The sequence below is a fragment of the Alexandromys fortis genome, unplaced genomic scaffold (genome assembly GCF_014885135.2).
Source record: "Alexandromys fortis isolate MF-2015 unplaced genomic scaffold, M_Fortis_MF-2015_v1.1 scaffold_2_1_26212458, whole genome shotgun sequence".
NCBI classification, from domain to species: Eukaryota; Metazoa; Chordata; class Mammalia; order Rodentia; family Cricetidae; genus Alexandromys; species Alexandromys fortis.
Window position 1 is genome coordinate 16,250,489 of NW_026067930.1, and position 23,545 is coordinate 16,274,033.

Sequence of the window (23,545 nt, forward strand, 5' to 3'; positions counted from 1 at the left end):
GCGAGACCTGCTTCTTTCTAACCGAGTCCAGCCCGCAACAAAAGTGTCTTAAAAACTCCAACTCTCCATGTATAAGTGACTGATGTGTTTACTTCTGCTCTAAACTTGACTGTTTCATACCTGACTCAAAAATAAAGAGCTCTAGGTTCCCTAAGGGTGGCAAAGGTGCCAAGACACCAGGAAGGTTTGGTTCTGCAGTCATATGAAGTACTTACTTATGAGAGTAGCAACGACTTCAAAACAGATGAGCTGATTGTTCTGGAATAATTTTACAAATGGAAAAGCCAAGAGTGGAAGATACGGTGTGTCACTGAAGATCGCAGACCAGTGAGCTAATGCAGAGAGGGTTCTGGAAATGAGAAAAGGAAATAAAAACTAGAAAGGGATAGCATTATTAAAAATGTCTGAGTAACTGATCGGATTTGGTGGAGACTTTCTCTCTTCAGAAGGACTAGGTGGCGGCGGCGCACACCTTGATTCCAGCAATGGAGAAGCAGAAGCAGGCAGATCTCTGGGAATTCAAAGCCAGCCTGGTCTACACTGTCAAGTTCAGGCCAGCCAGGGATACAAGGTGAAACCGCATCAAAACCAAACCAAAACCCAGAACCCAATCTGCCCTTATCACCAACAAAAGAACTTAACGCCATACAAATGGTGGTATTACATAAATATGTGTTCTGTGCCTGAAGTTTTCAGTTAATACTTGAAACATTTACATCAGTATGTGTAGCATAAATATCTTCATGATGTTTTCTTGGTGCCTATGAGAGTTTTGTGCTGAGGAATCTCATTTATTTAAGTAAGGTTCCTGTCATTGGGCCTTAGGGTCTTCCTGCTTTTCTAAACAATGCTGCACTGAGTACCATTACAGATGCCTCCTTCTTCAAGAGGGAAACAGGCGGGTAAGCACAGAAGATATACACAGCTGTAATTTCAGCAGCCACCGCCACACAGCCCTCCATGAATGTCTGTGTACTCTGCCGCTGACACCGTGAAGGGATCTCTGTTTCCTCAAGGCTCCTCACAGTCTTGTCAACATTGTGTGATGGATATTCTTGGTTGTCAACTTGGCTATATCTGGAATAACTGAAACGGGACTGGCTGGGCACAGCTGCGAGGGATTTTTCCTAATTAATTCATTTGAAGTGGGACAACCCACTCTTTTAATCTCTGAGGTGGGCAGACCCACCTTTGACCTGGGCCCTTTGGCAGCAGTGTATATAAAGAACAAGGAAAAAGGAAGCATGTTCTCTTTGTCTGCTTGCCTTCACTCTCGCTGGCAAGCCTGTTCTTTCACAGGCATTACAGCCTTTAAGACTCTGGCGCATACTGAAGATCAGCTAAGAATCCAGCCTCATGCTGGGTGATGGTGGCGCACGCCTTTAATCCCAGCACTCGGGAGGCAGAGGCAGGCGGATCTCTGTGAGTTCGAGACCAGCCTGGTCTACAGAGCTAGTGCCAGGACAGGCTCCAAAGCACAGAGAAACCCTGTCTCGAAAAACCAAAAAAAAAAAAAAAAAAAAAAGAATCCAGCCTCGTGGGGGTTCTGGGGACTGAACTCAGATCCTTGGGTAAGTGCTTTATGAACTGAGCCATTTCTCCAACCCCTGGAAATTTTTCTTTATAGAAATTTCCCACAAAATAAGAGAAGGAATGACAGAGCTAGATGGCCAGTGTCTTGCTAGTCTCTGGGACACGATAGATCTAGAAGATGATCACCGATGACCACCTTCAAGAGAGAAATGACCAGGGACTGTAAGTCTCCTAACAGAAGCACACAAACCACCTATGATGTCTCCCAGTAAACCCAATTGGAGAAAATTAATACCCTAACTTTCTCTCCCCTCCCCCCTTCAAGACAGGGTTTCTCTGTAGCTTTGGAGCCTGTCCTGGAAGTGACGAGTGCTGGGATTAAAGGCTGCACCACCACAGCCTGGCAATGTCCGACCTCTTGTCAGGACCTTTCATGCAAGATCGGTGGCGAGTACATCGTGGATAAAGAGAAACAGGGCAAACACTAGGAAGGCAACAAACCACCAAAATCCAGAAAATCTGTGGTAGAGTATGTAAGGTAATTCCTGGTTCTTCACCAAATACATTGCCAAGCAAACAAAGAGAATCTGTAGATTAAAAGAGGCTCCAGGGGGTCTGTGTGGTGGCACATGCCCAGACTCCTAGCTCTCATGAGATAGGAGGGTTAAAGTTCCAGCACAGCTTAGGATACACAGACACTGCTTCCAAAAAGCCAAATAAACAACAAAATAGAAAAATAAAAGAGACTTCAAGGGGGTGGGGTCGATCAAACATTGTATGTGTAACTTGTTTGAATTCAGATTTGAATAAGTTTACCATAAATTTCCCACATCAATCAGTAGTGGGGACGCTAATTGGGTATGTGGGTACAGGAGTGAGCCTCTTGTCGATGACGATGGCAGTGCGCATGTTCAGGTTAGAGGACCAGTCTCCAGCCTTGAAAGGCACACATGTGCATGCATGTCCAGGGAGGCAGCAGAGCGGCTGCTGTGGAGAGGGAGGAACACTGCAGTGAGGGTCCACGTAGCTGCTGAAGCTAGCGAGGCACAGGCTGCTCCTTATGGTGTCCCACTTTTACATAAGCTTGCGGTTTCTCATCAGAAACATGTAACTCTGAAGAAAGGTCTTGGATTTTAGAGATCAGGAGCAACTCCAGCTCTAACAAAAGTGACCGAATCACATTACCCAATCTCTCTATGCCTTAGTTTCTTTACCTGTAACATAAATCCACATTTACCTAGCAATGAAGATGCTTGTGAAGACGCTTAGCCTGTGATGTGCACAATGCCACCTACAAGGTTCACCCTTGAAAACTGTGCAATACAGGGACTGAAAAGCAACCTTCTGATGTTTTACGTAAGCTCCCAGCTTTGTGCTCCGCTCCATGCAGGGGTGGGCTGTAGCTGGACGTAAGGGCTTACAACTAGCATTTACCACGTGTCTACTACGAATCAGATGCTGCTGTAAACATCCCGAGTGACACGCTCTTCAAACACCTCAATAATCTCAGTGTTGGGGTGATTAGCTCCCATTCCATTTCCTGCCAAAAATGTAAGGATGGGGGAGGAAAGATATATCCTTTATCAGTTATTAAATGATGGAATAAAGAGTCCACACTAGGTCTTCTGTCTTAAACCCCAAGCTCTTTCCACTACTTTGCATTGTTCCTTTAGATTACCGGAGAAAGTATGACTTTCTGGTACATAGCACAAACTAACATCCATACATGATGTGTGTATGTTTTGTTTTTAAAACAGTCCTACATACCAGACAAGGGCCAAGCGATACTTTGTAAGAAGGGGATTTGGAAAACGCGCAGTTCCTGGGTCCCATCCCCATGCATGGCTGCAGTGTGCTGAGCGTACCTCTGCAATACTCTCAGGAGCTTTCTACTTTTGATGGGGTATTTCTTCTGAAGGTTGAGATAAGCCACATGAGTCCCCTTATCCACCAGGCTACTAAATGCAGTATGATTTTCAGGCAGTTGTAGTAAAGAACGCCAAATAAACATTCTGAAACAAAAATTTAATTTTAAATAAATAAAAAAAAACCTGCTTTGAATAAAACTGACTTAGAATAAAAGAATCCGAGTTTTACCTGTATTTTGTTGGATATTCCCCATAGCCTTTCAATAAGATTTGCAAACGTTTTTTATTTAATCCTTCGGACAATTCATTCTACAAAAAGATTGCATCTGTAAGTGACAGCTGTGCAACTGAAAACATGGCAGTCTAGTCCACAGTGACCGCCAGACTTCAGAACACAACATGGCAGTCTAGTCCACAGTGACCGCCAGACTTCAGAACACAGGCAGAGGACAGGCAGGGGCACATGCTGGCAACTTAGCACTCAAGAGAGTGGGCTGCAGGGTCATGAGTTTGAAGCCAGCCTGAGCTACAGGGAAGCTCCTCTTTCAAACAACCCAACAGAACTAAACATAATATACAGTATTATGAAATATACAGAAATATTCATGTCCCCAGACCTTCCATCCACGCTTCCTCTCTCCTACCTCCCCAGTATAGCCATACAAAGCATATGTCAGTTACTCATATTGCCCTGATGTGGGAGTGATTTCCTACTAATAAAGAAACTGCCTAGGCCCATTTGATAGGCCAACCCTTAGGTAGGCGGAGAAAGCAGAACAGGATGCTGGGAAAAAGAAGCTGAGTCAAGGAGTCGCCATGATTCTCCGGCTCCAGACAGACGCAGGTTAAGATCCTCCCTGGTAAGCCAGCTCGTGGGCTACACAGAATATTAGAAATGGGTTAGAACAATATGTAAGAGCTAGCCAATAAGAGGCTACAGATAATGGGCCAGGCAGTGTTTGAAAGAATACAGTTTCCGTGTAATTATTTCGGGCGTAAGCTAGCCATGAGGGCGGGGACGCAGCCCCACCGCTCCTATTTCAACATTGCCCCTCTAACAAAGCACCAAGAAGGAAGACACCAACCAACACACCTGGAATCTGCTTTATACATTCTTTCATACATGTAAGTTTGATAATTGAAATGCTTATAAAAATTATTTAAATTAATGTGAAAAATACCAAGTGTTGCTGAAGAGATGGGATAACTAGAACTCTCTACTGTGTTAGGAATATAAGTTACTTCAACAGCTTAGGAAAACTGGCAGTATTTACTAAACAAACATATGGTATATCAAGAGGCTAAGGTATGAGGCAGAACACACTTAGTACATATGTGTAATGCAAAGATCTCTCCAATCCTCACTCTCCCCAGCAAGGAGAGTATTATCACTGAGGCAAAGGACAAAGTCTAGAAGGGAGTGGTAACGTCCATTCTTTAATGTGGGTACTGGTAGCCTGGGTGTTGCTGAAAATTTACTGTGTACTTTGCATGTGCATTTTACTGTCAAAAAAGTTCTTTGAAGATAATGTTAAACATTTCTATGAAGATTTATATTTTCTTTCTATTTCAAAATAATTTATATGCTTTGCAGAAAAAACATTTAAAAAAGAACAGGAAAACCATTTGAGAAAAGAACATGGGGCAATAAGATGCTCAGTGTTTTGGCAAAAGTGCTTGCTGCACGAGCTTGGTGACCTGAGTCTGACCCTTGGAACTCACAGTGGAAGCGGAGAACCCACTTGAAAGTTGTCCTGATCTCAACGAGTTCACATTCGTGCGCACATACATACACTTAATTTTAAAAACAAAACGTTTTGAACTTTCTCCCAGAGTGACCCTCCTATTGGCTGTGCAGTGCCAGACTCCAGAGGGGCCGTGTAAAAAGCATGCTTCCTGTTTTTCCCGTTGTAACCTTCTATAGCAGCACTAATAGAAAAACAACACGAGTCACCAATAGCATCTAAAATTTTCTAACAAGAGCATTAATAAAAGTAGAGAGAAAGAGGAAAAACATCAATTTCATAATATAACTTATTTAACCCAACATAACCCACTTTAACACATAATCAATATAAAGTCAATGCACAAGATATCATTCCAGGCTTTCCTACTTTCTTACTGCATGTGTTTTACACCTAAAGCATCTTTTAGAAACTTTTATTTACTTAGCAAGCGCATATGTGACTATGTGAGTGCATTCCACAACACAGGTGAAGATCAAAGGACGATTGTCAGAGTTGGTTTTCTCTTTCTACTGTGTGGGTTCCAAAGATGGAACCCAGTTGTTAGGGTTTGTTGTGTTTTGTTTTGAGATAGCATCTCACTATGTAACTCAGGCTCCTGCGTTTCTACCTTGTAAGTGCTGGAATTGCAGGTGTGTGCACCGTGGTAGTCTGCTACAGCACATCTCCACTCAGATTACCACACCTCCAATATCACCAGCCACACACAGCCCTGAAATCACGAGCTGAGCCTACAGCAGGGTCACAGTAAGCTGGAGTCGAATTATAATGCATTCTTACCTCTTTGTTTTCTACGTTACCCTCCAGGTCTTGCTTGAGTATTCTCGTTTGAATTCTGCTCTCTTTAGATCTTGCTGGCCGCTGTACTCTTCCTGACACCATTTTCATCTTAAGATTACTGGAACTCAGTGTATTATTAGGCAAATCCTCGATCACTTTGACTAAAGGAGGAGGTGGCTGAAGAGGAGGGAAAAAAAGGCTTCATGTATTTATGTACCTATACGTATTTGCCACAGTGGGTATCCTTGGGAAGTAGGCCTATTAATATATAGTTCATCAACTTTATTTGAATAGCACGCTTTAATTTGTATACAGCAAATGTCTGTCAAATTCCTTTAAAGAATAAATAAATATACGTGATTAACACCAATAAGTAGAATTTATTTTAAAAAGGTGTTTTGAAACAGCATGATGCCAAACCACTTTCTACTTGCACGATAGAACCGGCACATGACGATGACACAGAGAAGGCAGGGTTAGACACGTGTCCCGGGAGGATGCAGAGGAGAGCACCCTAACAGGCTCAGGGCTCACGTGCAAATCCTGAGGGAGCACAGGGTCCCCTGCACTGCGTGAGGTCAAAGACCGTGGTCTGCACAGCAACAGCTGTCGGTCCCTTAATGCATCAACTGCTTAAGAGGGCAGCTAGGCAAGACCACTCAGAACCCAAGGGCTCATTTTTTGGGGGGCTCTCGAGTGGGAAAATCTTACAATCAACTTACTCAAACTGAAACGACTCACTAGAACATTTTCTTCATAAATGGCACTCCTTTTGAAATCAGATGATCTTCCTTATTCAAAGGAAATGAGCAAAAAGGCCAAGTTCTAAAGTACCCCCTTCTACGATGTAATTCTTCATCTTGGGGTGGCATCAAAATGATTGACCAAACTACGGTCATCTTTAATATTGCTGAACTGTTCATTCTTTAGTTTCAGTTCATTCTAAGTTTTTATTAAGCCTCTATTCTGAAGTTATTTCCCCTGCTGGGGCCTCCCCCTTGGCTCTAAGCACAATCTCCCCAAGACTAGAGCTGGACATGGGACTGAATTCGACTCCTCTCTGTAATGAATAAGTAAGAATTCACTGACTTCATTAGAATCACATCAGAAATTCTCTAATGACGGGAAAATGAAGCAAAACTCAGGAGAAAGGGGTACAGGTAAGTCAAGGATTGAACAGGAAAAGTGGCTAGACATTTATGCAGCTGCAACAGCCAGAGACTCTGGGCAATGTGCCCAAAAAGTAAAACACGATTCCACTTTGGAGCAAGCTTTCCTTCACTGTGCTCTCAGTGGGCTGGGCGCACAGCAGCACCAGGAGGTGACTCAGTCTCTTTCCACCTCCTTTAGTCGGTAGTGGAAAATCAAATGAACAGGCTAAAGACGCTCAGCGGGAGCACTTAATATACTGGTGATTTAAAAAAAATAACATACATTAAATGTTCCAACAAAAAAAGCAGAGCTATGGCATCTAAAATTGCATATTTTATGTACTATAGATTATATATAAGAAACATAATTCCATATGATAGAAAATACATACTCACAAATACACACATGCATGACTACATCTATTAGATGAGTCTTGTCATTTCAAGTACATAATTACATAGAATTATCCCAAGTACTGAATTAGTAGAAACAGAACCACTGATTCCAGGAAAAAGTTAGGAAGCCTCATTTACATATCATCAACTGACTTGTAACACATAACCTTGCTTTGATAAGTGTTTCTGCTTAAAGATACCTTATTTGAAATACATTACTGGCCGGGCGGTGGTGGCGCACGCCTTTAATCCCAGCACTCAGGAGGCAGAGGCAGGCAGATCTCTGAGTTCGAGGCCAGCCTGGTCTGTAAGAGCTAGTTCCAGGACAGGCTCCGAAGCTTCAGAGAAACCCTGTCTCCAAAAAACCAAAAAATACCTTACTGACTTCTCAGCTAATAGCCCTAGAACTCACGCCCAAACGAGTTTAGGATATATATTTTTCCTTAAGGCACAACACAGCTTTCTTGTGCTTAAGAAAAACCAGACTGAGCTTGAGCACTATTCTTGAGGGTCAGTAAAACAGTAAAATCACAACAAAAAGACCCAAAATGTAAAATGCAAAACTCATGATTCTGTGCAGACTCGGAAAGACACTCTGATTGAGCATGAGAGATAAAGCAGTAGAAGCCTTGTCCTGCTCAACTGTAGCGGGGCAAGGGTATTGAACGAGCATGGAGTGAATGCATCATGGTCATATTAAGAAATCATAAGGCAGAAGAGTGGCTCAGAGGAGAGAGACAACTGGACACAGGTCTGATGGCCTGAGTTCTAGCCCTGGATCCCACCATGTAGCGGCTAGAGAGAATCCCGCCTGAGAGGTGTCCTCTGACCTTCATACATATGCCATGGCACACATGTGCCTACACACGCAGAGACTGGAGAGACAGCTCAGTGGTTGAGAGCACTGAGTGTTCTTCCAGAGGATCCGGGTTCAATTTCCAGCATTTATGGCAGCTCATAACAGCCTGTAACTCCAGTTGCAAGGGATTGGACACCATCACACAGACATATAAACACAGGCAAAACACTAATATGCACAAAATAAAAAAATTTACATTTATTATAAAAATGATGAAGAAAACATTATTTTATAAAAATGTCATGTAGAAGATGGATTGATAGGAGGAATAGCCACTGAAGACCGATTTTAGGAAATTTGTTTAAGTTCCTGTAACTCAGAATTAGTTAATAAAGACCAAGATAGAGTGCAGGTAGCAAAGACAGACGATCGACAGATTAACAGCTGGATGACAGACAGATAATAAGATGCTCGATAGATAAGATGATAGAGCACAACAGAGATGATGGACAGATGCACGGTAGGTAATTGATAGCTAGGTGATAGATTAGATGATAGATGGTAGCTAGAGACATATCTCAAACTTAAGAAATCTTATGACTTAGCAGAGACCGGATTAGGAAAGAAACAGAAACGGCCACGGCGCTCCAAGGGTTGTAACCTACGAGGTGAGAAGAAAGAGCGGGATGGAAACGCCGCCGCCGGGATCGAAGCCTCCTGTGGAAGAGAGGGCACGGTGACACTGAAGGTGGGCACGAGCTGAGAAGGAGCCTGGTGAGAAATCAGAGCTGGAGATGCAGCTCTTCAGAGCCAGGGGATGTGTCCAGAAAGACAGATGTGTCCTAAAGAAGTCAGAAAACAGCAGAGGAAATAGTGACGTGCAGAGAGCAGGGCCAGTCACTGGAGGACATACCTTATTTATTTCTTGTGTTAAAGCCTGAACAGAATATATGTTCAGACTTCCATTTTCCATAATAGATGCTATGTACCGACCATGTGGGCTAATTACTGATGAGCTAATTCCTTCTTCGACGCTCCCAATTTCAAAGAGAAGTTTACAAGTCTGTATGTTGATAAATCTCATAATCCCATCTTGACTCAGCACACCAAGAACCTGAGTAGACAGAAATGACGGAACTGTAACATCTGGGAGCCCAATGCCTGGAAGTTCACATACATAAAGAGAGACTGGCTATATGTGTGTACATTGATATGTGTGTCGTGCAAACATATTTTAAAAGTAATGTATTCATTTTATATAATTTCTTAGAGGGCAGTTCAACCTTCAGTGAGCCGTTATGCATTCTGAAACCACGAATGAGGGCTCGTGTGGATGTGTCTGACTCTGGCATGGTATGGAGTACACTCCTGGAAACCATGGAAGGTTTTGGCTCCCCCAGGCAGGCCACCTCCACCAAGACACGGGATCAGACACTGACCCTCACCTCCACACTGGCTGTCAGCGGCAGGAACGAAGCACATGTGCCCTTGGTGAAGGTTCCCCTCTCCCTGCCAATCTTCAGCCGCTCTAACTGATATTTGGAGAACAGACTGAGATTATGGGTTTTAGTAGTAGGAAGCTAGTCTTCAATGGGAAAATAATGTAAATTTAAGTCATATGATTTGAAAGCATTATCTGGGTAAAGCCTCTTGCCCCTGTGGCCTGGGGGCCATGGCTACAACCTTTAACCACACGACTTCCACTGTCGTGTCGCTGCATGGTGGTAACAGGAAAAGCTCTTCCACTGGCTCGCTGGCAGGGCACAGCGCTCCACGTGTGCAGCAGACGCAGGCTGCTCTTGAGAGCAATTTGGAAAGACCCTGTTCTAGTTACAGATAACTCTGTGAAATGACTTCAACTCTTGGATTTTTATCCTACAAATAGGATATGAAAAACGACTCATGAAAATTTATCTGGTGAGGCAACATTTATAACAAAAAGGCCTAAGAATATAATAGGTGCCCAATAACAAGAGAAATTATTTAAACACATCTGATTTAAACACAGATAAAGAAAAATATGAAATATTATGAAGCCATGAAAGACATTTTGTACTAACATAGAATAATTCCCAAATGAAGAAAAAAGGCATAAGGCTGTGTAGAGAGAAAACATGTTATATCTAACAGCAGTTGCAGGGGAGGAGTGAATGACAACAGGAGACAGGATGGGGCTTACCTCCAATACCTACTTGTAAGATACCCATGTGCTTACGTATTACATGTGTGTGTATAACTACATGAAACATATGAATTTAACTTTAAAATTCATGACTGTGACTGTCAGTTTAAAGTTAAAGCAATTATTTATCAGTAGTACTAAAGAACACAAGTTTTTGAATTCTTCCTTCAACTCTAGATTCCTCACGCACACACAAAGATACATAAAATTTTGGAATTGTGGGCTGGAGAGATGGCTCAGTGGTTAAGAGCATTGCCTGCTCTTCCAGAGGTCCTGAGTTCAATTCCCAGCAACCACGTGGTGGCTCACAACCATCTGTAATGGGGTCTTGTGCCCTCCTCTGGCCTGTGGGCATACACACAGATGGAATATTGTATACATAATAAATAAAAAAAAAAAAATTTGGAATTGTGTCAATCATGCTATAGCTGGTATAGGAGCTGATGAAGATGAAGCTGGGATGCGGGTGGGGTTGGGGCATTATGGGGAGCTGGAGGGAGGTAGTGTGGGTGGACACGGCTAGCATACTTTGTATAAATGTGGAAACTTTCAAAGAATAGGGATGATTAAAAAAGAGAAATACCTGAACAACAGAGCCAGCATGGGTCTGGAAGCGGAGCTGGCTCTTTCTGTTACTAACCTGATTGGAACCAGCATCAAAGCTGTCAGGAAGGAATTCAAGGTGGCGAACAGCTCGGACCTTAGTAGGCATCTGGATGATTCTGAAGAGCTGTGTGGTCTCTAAACACCACAAGTGCAGGTGGTTGGATTTGCCTCCAGCAGCCAAGATTCGGCCATCTCTACATTTAAAAATACAAACCCGGTGAGGGACCAGGAGCACCTGAGCGGCGTGTGCAGCAGTGCCCGCCTGCGGTCTGCTGTGAGGTCTACTGGTCACGCCGGGCACGACAGAAACCTCAGTCAACAGTATGGTTATGTTCCCCAAAAGTAAAAATACACACTAAAATGTTTACCAACAAAATGATTCATGTAAGCTTTGTTCCTAAACAAGACAATAGAGAAATGGTCAGAGACAGAAATAGGACCAGAACTGGCTGACAACTGTCCAGCTGATGAGTCCACAAGTTTCTCCATTTTTATATATAATCAAAAGTTTGCACAATAGCTAGTAAGTAGTGATGCAAACCTTTAATCCTAGTACTTGGGAAGCAGAGGCAAGGCAGTGTGGTCTATAAAGCTAATTCTAGGAAAAGCAGGGCTACACAGAGAGACCCTGTCTTGAAAAAACAAAAGTCTGCATGATAAAGTCAAGTCAAAGGCCTGTATATCACATCTAAAGCTGAAGGATTTTCCCCCAGATCCTGAATGGAAATTTAGAATTTTTAAATAGAAACTAAATTTCTTTTTTTTTTTAAATGTTAATAATTTTTTTAATTTATTTATTTATTTATTAAAGATTTCTGTCTCTTCCCCACCGCCGCCTCCCCTTTCCCTCCCCCTCCCCCAATCAAGTCCCCCTCCCTCGTCAGCCCAAAAAGCAATCAGGGTTCTCTGACCTGTGGGAAGTCCAAGGACCACCCACCTCCATCCAGGTCTTCTTAAAAATGCTCATTACCTGGTCACAGCAAACACTTTGTATATGATGCTAGAGCCTTCAGGTGGAGCTGGTAATTGGTACTTGCAAAACAGAGTATCACATTCCCAGGCGAAGATGGAGTTGTCTTTGAAGCAGCTGAGGATTGTGTTACTGAACGGGAGAAAGAAAACCTAGAGACAGAGAAGGTCACCTTTCACCCTGGGTCCACACAGTCCTCTTAAATTTAAAACTACACAGTTATTTTCTTCTTTTAAGTTGATATCTTCTAACACTGAGAAAATACATCTTAATATATGATAGTATAATACCAGTATTTCATAAGCTATAATAAATAAAAATAAATGGCAAATCCTTTCAACTAAAAAGTTGACTACAATGATGAAATATATAAAATTCTAAATAACAATTTAAAATTTGTCAGCTTATATTTAATAATTAGGTATCTGATAAAGTTAGATACCGCTGAACAAATGTTTTACACTAATGAACATACTTATATACATATGTAATTACACATGTACTTACGAACTATAGTCACCTGCCTATTGTCCCATACGTGCAATGAAGATGAAAATCTACAGAACCTAGCAGCATGTTATAAAGCTGTAGCACAGCTCACTATTCAAATGTCTATGATGCCAGGTGGTGGTAGTGCACGCCTTTAATCCCAGCACTTGGTAGGCAGAAGCAGGCGGATCTCTGTGAGTTCAAGGCCAGACTGGTCTACAAGAGCTAGTTCCAGGGCAGGCTCCAAAGCTACAGAAACCCTGTCTCAAAAACAAACAAGCAAGCAAAAAAACGTCTATGATGATGTTGGTGTAAACAAACCTTCAATGCCAGTTCCATTCAGTGTGAATACGGAATAGTGCACAGGGCCTAACACGGTAATAATGAGCTTGACTGTTTCCAGTTCACACATCTACTCCACTTTTAATCACCACTTCGGATAATCCTCTCACTTTTTCTGAGCATGCTGCTTCACACTGGCAGCAACCTCAGACACCTGCTCACATGCTTCATGGCTACACCCAGAGCCATTGACCTGTACCATCTGGATTGTGTGAGCATGTTGCCAATGTTCACACAACAAATAAATGCTCAACAATGCCTCTCTCAGAACACCCACATGGTTCAGGGATTCCGACTCTGTATTCATATGAACACTATTAGAAACATTAACCACGCTAAAGAATGCTGCATGTTGGTGGAAGCCTAGAAAGGCTCCGTCACGGTCTCTCTAGACAAGAGAGTCCCACATGCCTCAAAGGCCTTAATAGCATCCCTCCCGAACCAGTCAACTACTCTGTAAGAGTAAGTCCTCTGGGAACCACTGGAAAAGTGACAATAAATGTAAATACTATGTGTTCCTGTGAAATGAAAGTGTATACACAACCACATTTTATTAGACACGTCACTTATTTGATGGAGAACTGAGGGTGGAAGCAGAGCTGAAGATGTTTATTATTTGTTTGTTCTTTCAAGACAGGGTTTCTCTGTGTAACAGTCCAGGCTGGCCTTGAACTTATATAACCACCTGCCTCTGCTGGGATTAAAGGTGTGCACCATACAATGGAAATGACATCTTTTATATTTCTCACTTTTCTGTTACATAAGCTTTAACCAATGTCTCTTTTTGAATATAAAGGTTTTGCTAGGGCTAGGGGTATGGTTGTGGCTCAACAATAGAGTGATTGTCTAGCATGCCAGAGGCACCTGAATTCTACCCCTGGCACCCCAAAACAAAACCCAAAATACTGAAATTGATCACTGACAGCCTCAATATAACCCTCTGGACTCATCTGCATAACACACACACACATAAACATGTATGTCAAGGTCATTGTTGATAAGACACATAAAAGCCTAACCAAAGTACCTAAGATGCCAACAGAGCCCAATCGGAAGGGCCCTGCTCCTGACTTGTGCTGGGCGCACGCTGCCACAGGCCATCCCCTGGACCTTCTGATATAGACTTACTATGTGAGAAGATTTATAACATGATCTTAGAGCAAGAATTGGCAATGAATATATTATAATCCATAATGAACACATTAAGACACTTTCAAAACTGGTGTCAAAAAATGACTTCGGAAAATTCTTATTTTAATTAGCAGTCATTTTTTTTTTTTGTAGAAAAGTAATAAAGTTTATTCCTACTGGGAGAAGCAAAGGCTTAAAAGTTAATGAGCATCAACTTCTATTTTAGGTGAATAGCTGTGATAAGATTATTGCCTGCATGATTATTCATTACCAGATTTGTGATTTTAATTGCTAGATTTTAATGATTATAAAATTGTTCCTAATGAAACATGTCATTATTATTTAGATAATGTCATCTCCTGACAACATTAAGTACTTAAAAAAAAAAACCTTCAAAAAAATTAACAAAATGCACGGGAGCGGGGACAATTGAGCTTGGGGGGGGTGAGACTTGCTTCCTTGTGGCGTATGAAAACTCTAAGCTTTCTGTATTTGTCATTTTCTATTGCCATGACAAGATACTGTTGGCTAGGTATTTAGCTCACAGTTCTGGAGGGCGGAGAGCAGTCCTGCTCCTGCTGGGATCTGGTGGGTCTCTGGCTACATCATCGCGCAGCATGACGGTGGCAGGTCGGCAGAGGGAGCGACCGTGCAGATGTGCAGGAAGCCAGAGGGCTCGGCGGCACGGCTTCCTGGCTTCCTCTCTAACTCCATCACCTTTCCTTTCTGCTTTCCCTCCTTCTCTCAGAGTTCTCAAGAATCCATTTCGCCTTCCTAACGCTGCGGCCCTCTAATAGAGTTCCTTGTGTTGTGGTGACCCCCGACCATTATTTTCATTGCTATTTCATAGCTGTAACTTTCCTACAGTTATGAACTATAATGTAAATACCTTGCAGGCAGGATATCTAATATGCAAACCCTATGAAAGTGTCATTCAACTCCCAAAGGGGCTGCGACCCACAGGTTGAGACCCACCACTCTAAGGTCTTGAGCTTGCGGCAATCCTGTGGACTCCTGAAGGCTGAGATTACAGGCATAGACTGCATACCTGGTTATTTTATATTTTTGAATGTTCCATTTTAAAGGGCTATATAACTTCGCTTTTGTATTATATTTATTTTCATGCACGTGTGTTTGTGTGTGCATATATGTGATAGACCTATGGTGAGAGGACCTTTTGCGGAAGTCAGTTCTCTTTTTCCATCCTGTGGGTCCCAGGGATCAAACTCAGGTCATCAAGCTTGGTGATAAGGGCCTTTCTTGCTGAACCATCTTGTTTGCCCAACTATCTCTCTTGGGAAGAGTTTGCTGGTAACTTACAGACCATGGTGCTCTATTATTTTACTATACTTACATGCATGCATCACAGCACCCACAAACACACACTGTCTCTCTCTTTCTCCCTCTCTAACTGAATTCTCATACTTACTAAAATCTGGAGACATTTTAGCTAAATGCCTAGATGACCAGCACTGTTCATGTCGGCACCCATGTAAGAGCAGGAGGCTACTGTCAGTCATGTTCCACAGCCATCTCCACTGAGGGTTCAACTCCCACTCCTCTTTATGCTTTGGGATTTAAAATTCAATTTAAGTGCTAAAGCAATTAAAGAGGGAAAGACCTACTAAGACATTTGGCTCCCGTCCCTAATGAACACGCTGCCTGCAACTTCTATCTTCTTTTTAATTATCAAAAGCACACTAAAGAACTCTGGATTTCCATGGAGACCGCATGACAAATTTTTGGTTGACGTGCACTATTAGCTGCTCGTGTTAATAACGAAGAGAATAAAGGCAGCATCACATTACAACATAGCCTAAATAAAGCAATTAATCTCACAGGAGACACAGATACCACTAAAAACAATATTGAACTCATCAGAGAAAAAATATTAAACATGGAAAGCAAAATAAACGAATCTTTTTAAAGGTGGTATATTTATACATGGGACGCTAGTTAGTGAATAAAAGGAATAAAATACATAAAACAGGCCTTATATAAGTCAATACCAAATAGTTCAGTTTATATGAGTTTTATAATAGACAAACCAAACCACAGTAAAAAGATATCGGAACTATCCATGGACGGACATGACAACTGAGTAGTGAGGGCAAGGAGACAATGCACCCTGCAAAGTAGCCTACTACATGTTTATATAATTATGAACTGAGAAAAGAACATAAGAAGTATAATAAAATAAAAAGAATACATGTAATTGTTGGCTATATCTAAATGGACTTTTAAGTTAGTGTCTGTGTTGCAGTACTTAACACTGGCTTGTTCTGAGCATGCCGTCCTCCTGGACCCAACCCTCAGTTCATGGGCTACTAGTCACTCTGGGGATTAATATGCTCATGACTTGATGGACCTTGTGGCTGATTGCCCTGCTTTATTTTGGTTTTCCCTCTGGATGCCTAATAGAATGTAAATTATATTTTTTGGTCAGTTTACTCCTTAAAAAATTTGGGTCCACTATGCAGGGATTTTATTCTCATGTTATTTTTTTCCCCTATAAATTTAAGAAGCAAGTGGCCAGTGCTACCAGCAAAAATCATAAGACAGCTAAGACTAACTGTTTGGTTAAGATTAGCTAGTTCTGAACCCAAATATTAGTGGAAATCACCTAGATTAATTAAATGAACACAGTGTTGCATGGACAGCTTTGATCATTCCCACTGTATGGGCTTCCATCATGGAAGATTCAATTAGGTATAGACTCAATTTAATGTTTAACATGTAAAAAGAGAAGAGAGGTGGTGGTGGCGCACACCTTTAATCCCAACACTCGAGGCAGAGGCAGGTGACCTCTGTGAGTTCAAGGCCAGCAGTCTGATCTACAGAGTGAGTTCCAGGACTAGCTCCATAGCTACTGGGAAATCCTGTCTCGAAAAACAAAAACAGAATCCTCAATAAAAAGCACATTTCATCTTATTTGTGGGAGAAAAAAAGGAAAAAAGAGGGTATGATGAAAATTCCCCAGGCAATAGTAAGGATCACCCCACAGGCCACACACATTCGCATCTGTCACCCTCACCAAAAGTGTGTAGACATTTCATATGCAAACATGTGTAGGCTTAAGTACTTAAGTACAATGATGTTCACATTATTTAAATTTACTTTAAAACACATAAACAACAATCAGTGACCAGATGATCAATCATACACTAGCGTGTAACAAACTGCACAGTAGAGTACATGTCAATGAAGGACTCTAGATGACAGGTACCCATGTTCACTAGGAAATTTTATAAATCTGCTGCATGTTTAGAGCTGTTCATAGCAAAACTGGAAAAGGGTTAAACTAAAACATCTTAAAATCTTCCACTTAAATGTGGAAGTTTCATGGCTATAATAATTTAAAAGAAAAATTTCAGTGCTCTGATCATAACCGTAAGCAACAGTTAATTAATCCTCTGCCTGGGCTGAAGCTACAACGAATCATTACTCCCTGTCCCCTCTGAATCCCGTGACCTACATCCGGTGGGAGGGCACAAGCCACCATCGCTGACCTTCTGTATCCCCACAGACTGGCGGATGTTCAGCTTTCTTTTCCTCTGGAAAGTGTCCAAGTCCCAGAGCTGAGCAGTGTCTGAGGAAGTAGTGATGGCGTATCTCCCGGCTGCGTGCACAGAGATGGAACTGACTGACGATTCATGTCCTCTCATCCAGCTAACCAGCTCCCTGGTGACTGTGGGGACAGGGAAACTGTTACTCGTAAAGCGTCACTCACAGATTAGTAAAACACTATACATAAACACCATGCGAGCACTGATTCAACTAATGGACAGGGACATAAAGGCATCGCCTTTAACATTGGCAAAGTTGGCAGCCTGCGGCTAACATTTACCACAGGAGTGTTAGCAACGTATGATCATGGAAATTTCATGAGACCTACTGAGGGCTTAAGAGTACCTCAGCGGGACACTAGAGCTTGGGTACTGTGACATGGTAACAGCTTTATGTTGCAGTTTACAAACAGTCTGAGGCACAAAGAACACACTTAGATTAAAACAATTGATTTAAATAATTAATTTTGCCAGGCACAGTGACACACACCTGTCACCTGGGAGCACCTGGAAGAGTGAGTCGGGGGGATGACTGTAAGCCTGAAGTCAGCTTGGACAACATGGTGACTATGAGGCCAGTTCTGACCACACAGATCCTATTTCAAAAGAAATAAGTGAAACAAGCCACACAGAAAATAAAAATTAAGATGAATTTGGGCCACACACGTTGTGGCCATAATCTCAGCACATGGCAGGCTAAAGCAGAAGAGCTCTGAGCTTGAAGCCTGGGCTACACCGTGACTTCCAGGTCAGTGGGGGCTGTACAGCAAAACTCCAGCACTATAAACAAACAAACAAATAAATAAAAAAGAGTTTTGGCTTTCAGGTAGCGTGTGTGTGTGTGTGTGTGTGTGTGTGTGTGTGTGTGTGTACAGAGAATACAGTCTGGTAGAGAAAACAGCAAAACTACTCATGCTAATTACCACTAAGTAACTAAATGAGAGTTTTATTTCATTCTCACACTTGTTTGAATGTTTCTAAATCATCAACATCATATTACTTTTGTGACCCAAATTCTTCCTCCCAGAGAAATGGAAGTGAGGAGAGAAAGAAAGCGAGATATAAATCTAGGAAACGAAGTAGGTCAGAACTGAAGACAGAGCGACAGCTCCTGAGGGAAACAGCAGCTGTCTGCGGTTGTTCTCACTCCTTCCTGTGGCCCTGCAGTGAAATGAAGAAGGGGTGACCACACTGGGAGCTTCCCATAAGCTCCACTTAAACCACTGCTTCCTTCCAATTCAGTATCGCCCCTCTCCGCCTATGGTGGGGAAGTTTCCCCTCTTATATGAAATGCAATTCTTCTTTCCTGATGTTGGGTAGAAAACTAGAAGCTGGCCAACTATGCTCAGTTCTTTGTCTCTAGGGTGGAGCCTGTGATACGTCCCTTTCAGGACAGCCCGTCTCCTGTTGTCATTGCTCAGGTCTTCAGGCAGCCATATCGCTGAGGTATCGTGGGTGTAGTAGCTTCCCTGTCATTTCTAGGAGACTTGCTCTCACAGCAGACTTCCTGGTCAATCCCACGGGTTTTTTTTTTTTTTTTTTTTTTTTTTTTGTTTGTTTGTTTGGTTTTTAGAGACAGGGTTCTCTGTGCCCTGGCTGTCCTGGAATTCACTTTGTAGACCAGGCTGGCCTGGAATAGATCTGCCTCCCTCTGCCTCCCAAATGCTGGGATTTTTAAAATAAGGATTATGGGAACTGAACTCAGGTCCTCATGCCTCAAAACAGGCACTTCACCACCTGAGCCATCTCTCCAGCTTCAACCCCAAGTTCTACATGCTACTGAGAAGTGGGAGGCAGGTGGGGGCTTGAGGACCTTGGAGACCAGAGTCTTGTTATTGTGGGGTAGGAGGCACAAGAGTCATCATCTGTTAATGGATTCTGTGAGAAAGCAGGATTTGCCACAAACAAAGAAAAGGTGACTAGGAAGTAAGGAACTTAAATGGGGTGTCAGGTTCAATGAGAGAGACTAGGCTATAAAAAGATGGAGCTAAGACAGAAGAAAATGGTGGCATCCAAAGACGCTAACTGTAAGCATATAATTTTTTAAACAATTTTTTTCCCAGCAGTGTTGGCTGGATTTCTAGGCACTACTAAAAAAGGTAATTATTTCTGCTTATTTGTAGATGGAGTGCAGTACAGACATTCCAGGTTCCAATTCTGGCTGCTTTACTTTAAAATCCTGGAACACTGGTCAAGTTAGCTTGCTGCCTCAGTTTCCTCATCTGCAAAATGGTGATGACGATATCCATCTCAGCGAGTTATTAGAATGAAAATGAAGTAGAACATATAAATTCAGAAAATAGTCCTTGGAAAAGAATAAATACAATAAAATGTTCACTGTCACTATTATTAAGTCATATTTATATCTTTCTAAATATTATATACCATCAGTTAGTTATTAGTAACAAAAAATACAATTAAAATTGTTTCCTTTCACTTACGATTGAAGAATAAAGGGTTTAATCTACAGTCCTCCAGAATGTCAACTTAAAAATATATGTAATGTGGTATGAGATTCATGGGATTGTTTTTGTTTATTTGTTTGTTCATGGTTTTTGGGGATAACTGTATAGTAAGAAATTTGGCCTCAAAAGAGAGGTCTCATTTTTGTCCATATTCATGGGAAGTAATCTTTGAACTCTTGGGTTTTCGCACATGATAGGAATATGTTCATTACTCAGTCGTCCTACAGTTACAGATAAATGGCTTCCGTTAAGGCCTCAGAGTTGGGGCTGGTCTCACCACAAAGACCAGCAACATTAGCAGACTGAGCATCAGGAAGGCGGGAGAACTGGAAAAGGAATTCATCCACACAGGCAATGCTTCCACCCTGGCAGTGACGGGGTGAGAGATGTCACCGTCAGACTGCCCCCACATTCACACATGCGCAATGATTCAGTCAGTTAAGTCTGTGTGAAGAAGGAGCCTCAATGAAAATTCTTAACAACAAAGCTCGAGTGAACTGCCTGCCTCAGCGAGAACTGGCAAAGTCAAGGCATGCTGATGCTGGGAACTCATCACTGAAGACGAGAGACACATCCTTTTAGAAGCCTCCCAGATCCTACCCTATGCACCTCTCCCACTGGCTGGCTCTAATGAAGGTGCTATATAAGACTGCAGTCAGTCACATGTACAATGCTTTCCTAAGTTCCCCTGAGTTTTCTAGAAGGTTATTAGAAACCCTGACTCTGGAAGCAGCTAACCCGAAGCAAGAATGGCCCTTGGACCCCAGACTGTGGCTATCTGAAGTGAGAGCGATCTTGCTCCGACTGTTCCTGAGACTACACAGACGGTAAGGGCCTCGCAGTCTGTTAGCCTACATTTTACTCCGCTTCAAAAGACAAACTTCTTACCTGTATCAAAACATTTAATGGAATAGTCAGCTAATGCCACAAGGAACTCAGACTTCCTGCGAAGATCAAAGGCCAGAGCTGTGCAAGCTTGTGCTGTTCGCTGAACAAGAGCAAACCTAATAAGAAATAGCTGCATTAGAATCAGAAATCCCACTGGTGATCATAAACTTTACAATGGTGGAGTTCTTGGAGCACAAAATGAGACCTAGGAAATGGTGGGCCAAAAACAGATAGGAAGGGCTGAGAGACCCACTGTGAACGATGAAGGCATTCCTATCGTGTGAAAATGCCGGGGCTAGGGCTACCTCTCAGGATCATGCTAAGGAGACTGGATTTTACTGCCATAATTGGGAAGCCATTGTTAAGCTCTGTAAATTCAGCATAGCAGAATTACAATCGGCCACGTCTTTGGGAAGATGTTTAGAGAAGCAATGGCAATCGGCACACAGAGGGACTGAGGAGAAAGGTCACTGTGAGAGCTACGAGAGACGACGTCAGCCAGAGAGACAGCGCACAGTGGAAGGGACGCAGAGGAGGCTACGTCAAGCCAAGAGAGACCCGGGATGCATTAACCACGGGGGGAGAGAAGGAATCAGAGTTTCTCAAGTCTAACAGAAAGACAAGAAGAGGAATCCTAAGAGTTTGTTGTGATCAAATGAAATAATACACAGGAGTTCTTACAAGAGCTTGGCACACAACTAGAATTTCATTTATAAAATATTATGCTTCCGAGCAAAGGGAGAAGGCCCTGGACAACATTTGGAGCCATGCTGTCCAAAAAAAAAAAAAAAAAAAAAAATTACACGGGCCATATGTGTAATGCAAAATTTTCTAGGACCTATGTCACAGTAAAGAAAAAGATACAATTAATTTGAATATCCAAAACCTGAATAATCAAATTTTCTTTTCTACACTAAGCCTTCAAACTCCAATGTGTATGCCAGCATTACACTCAGAATCTTTCTGGTCACTTTCCGCAGGCTCAAGAGCTGCAGGCAGCTTGTGGTTATCAAAAAGCGAAGCACTGAGTAATTTCTAGAAGTGAAATCTGAGTCTATAGCATGTACATGATATCTGGTCATGTAAACACTCAAGGCTCTGCTGGGGACGAGATTATTAAAAGAGCACAGAAGGACAATCCCAGGGCAGGTGCCTGGGCAACACAAAGTACAGGGTAGGCACTGGCTGAGGCCAGAAGACAGGGATGAAAGGATCAGGGAGGTGGGTAAAACAGGAGAGCTCTAATTGGAAGCCTAGGAGAGGAGGGAAGGGGAAGTATTTAGTCTTATATACAAGAAGCTGCAGAGACCATTGTGTTGGACAACAAGAAGACGGTTGCAGTGAGTCCCTTCCCACCTTGCCTCATGGCATGGATACTTAGAGCCCGAGCCTGCTTAGTTGCTTCTGCACTAAATGGAGGAGCAAGGAGGACGGTGTTAATTCTTTATGGTTCTTAAATCTATAAACCACAACAAAACTATTCAAGGGAAATCAAGTTTCTAAATTGCCCCGTGAAGCACCAGAACTTAACAATAAATTAGCAGCAATAAAAAATTTAAATAAAAGAAAAAAGCAAGCAGAGCTGGCAAGACTCCTCAGTGGGTAGAGGTGCTCGCCATAATGACTAACAGGCCAGTTTCAGTCCCTGGGACCCGCACGGTGGAAGGCGTGCTAGTTAACTTGTGCTAGTTATCCTTTGACCTGTGCATGCAAGCTGTGGCACGACGTGCATGCACACACATACATAAGTAAATAAAATACAATATAATTTCTTTTTAATGAAAGGAAAAAACAAGCAGTCGGGATGGCGGCTGCCAGCAATGGGGAGGTGAGGCAGGACTACACAAAGTCAAGGCCAACCCGGGACATGATGAGACTTTGTAAAATCTTTATTCCTCCTTTCCTCCATCCTTCATCAGGGCTGACAGTAGCTTCCCAAGAACTCAGTAGTGCTCTGTAAATCAGTGGTAGGTAACGAACTAGTCAACGGTCAGTAACTTCGTATATGGAAAGGTCCATACCAGAAGCACCTGCTTACCTGTTTCCATGCAAGTCAAAAGCATAGATGTTTCCGTGGTGGTCCCCAGCAATAAAGGAATCGCCCGAGCCATCAAAAGCCACATTCAAAAACCGCAAAACTTTCGGATGGTATTCAGAAGTGCTGTGAACGATGTTCACTATAATTCTGCCAAAACACATCCATTTAAATGTTACATTTTACATCACATACCAGCTTTTACACATAGGGTTCTATGAGGGCTTCCTGCCTGCCTATGCTTCCCTGGAGTCCGTCTTATAACGACTTCTAAACAGTTCAGAAAGCCATTCATTATGAAAGAAGCTAGCATTCGTTTAGTCATTAATTATTCTAAGACTTACTGTCAGAACTGAAGAAACCAGACACTAGGAATAACTGACAGACAAGGTTCCTGTCCTCCCGTTAGTCACAGATAAACATACAAACAGTTGTGTTATGGTGAACAGGCAGCAAGGTCTAAGAGTTTGTAATATAAAATGCTCCAAAATGACTTAAATGAGCGGTGTCGCCACCTCTAAGAGACTACACAATCCCCTAGCAGGTGTGCTGTGAGGACGACCTGCTCCTCACTGCATTCCAGCACCTGACTTCACCAC

General features: G+C 42.4%; 1 protein-coding gene across 3 annotated transcripts in view; it reads right to left on the reverse strand.

The window, feature by feature from the left end:
* Positions 1-23,545, reverse strand: part of Tbc1d31 (TBC1 domain family member 31) — a 46,345-nt gene that overhangs the window by 18,271 nt on the left and 4,529 nt on the right. For 2 of the 3 annotated variants that reach the window (XM_050145238.1, XM_050145239.1), the window contains exons 2-11: positions 22,950-23,096; positions 20,912-21,027; positions 17,502-17,680; positions 12,031-12,182; positions 11,095-11,254; positions 9,186-9,386; positions 5,927-6,103; positions 3,631-3,710; positions 3,399-3,545; positions 216-349 (exon numbers count right to left, since the gene is read on the reverse strand). In XM_050145238.1, coding sequence (XP_050001195.1) covers positions 216-349; positions 3,399-3,545; positions 3,631-3,710; positions 5,927-6,103; positions 9,186-9,386; positions 11,095-11,254; positions 12,031-12,182; positions 17,502-17,680; positions 20,912-21,027; positions 22,950-23,096 — 1,493 coding nt within the window. Of the gene's footprint in view, positions 1-215; positions 350-3,398; positions 3,546-3,630; positions 3,711-5,926; positions 6,104-9,185; positions 9,387-11,094; positions 11,255-12,030; positions 12,183-17,467; positions 17,681-20,911; positions 21,028-22,949; positions 23,097-23,545 lie in introns of those variants that run through there. The other variant, XM_050145240.1, reaches the window with a different exon arrangement.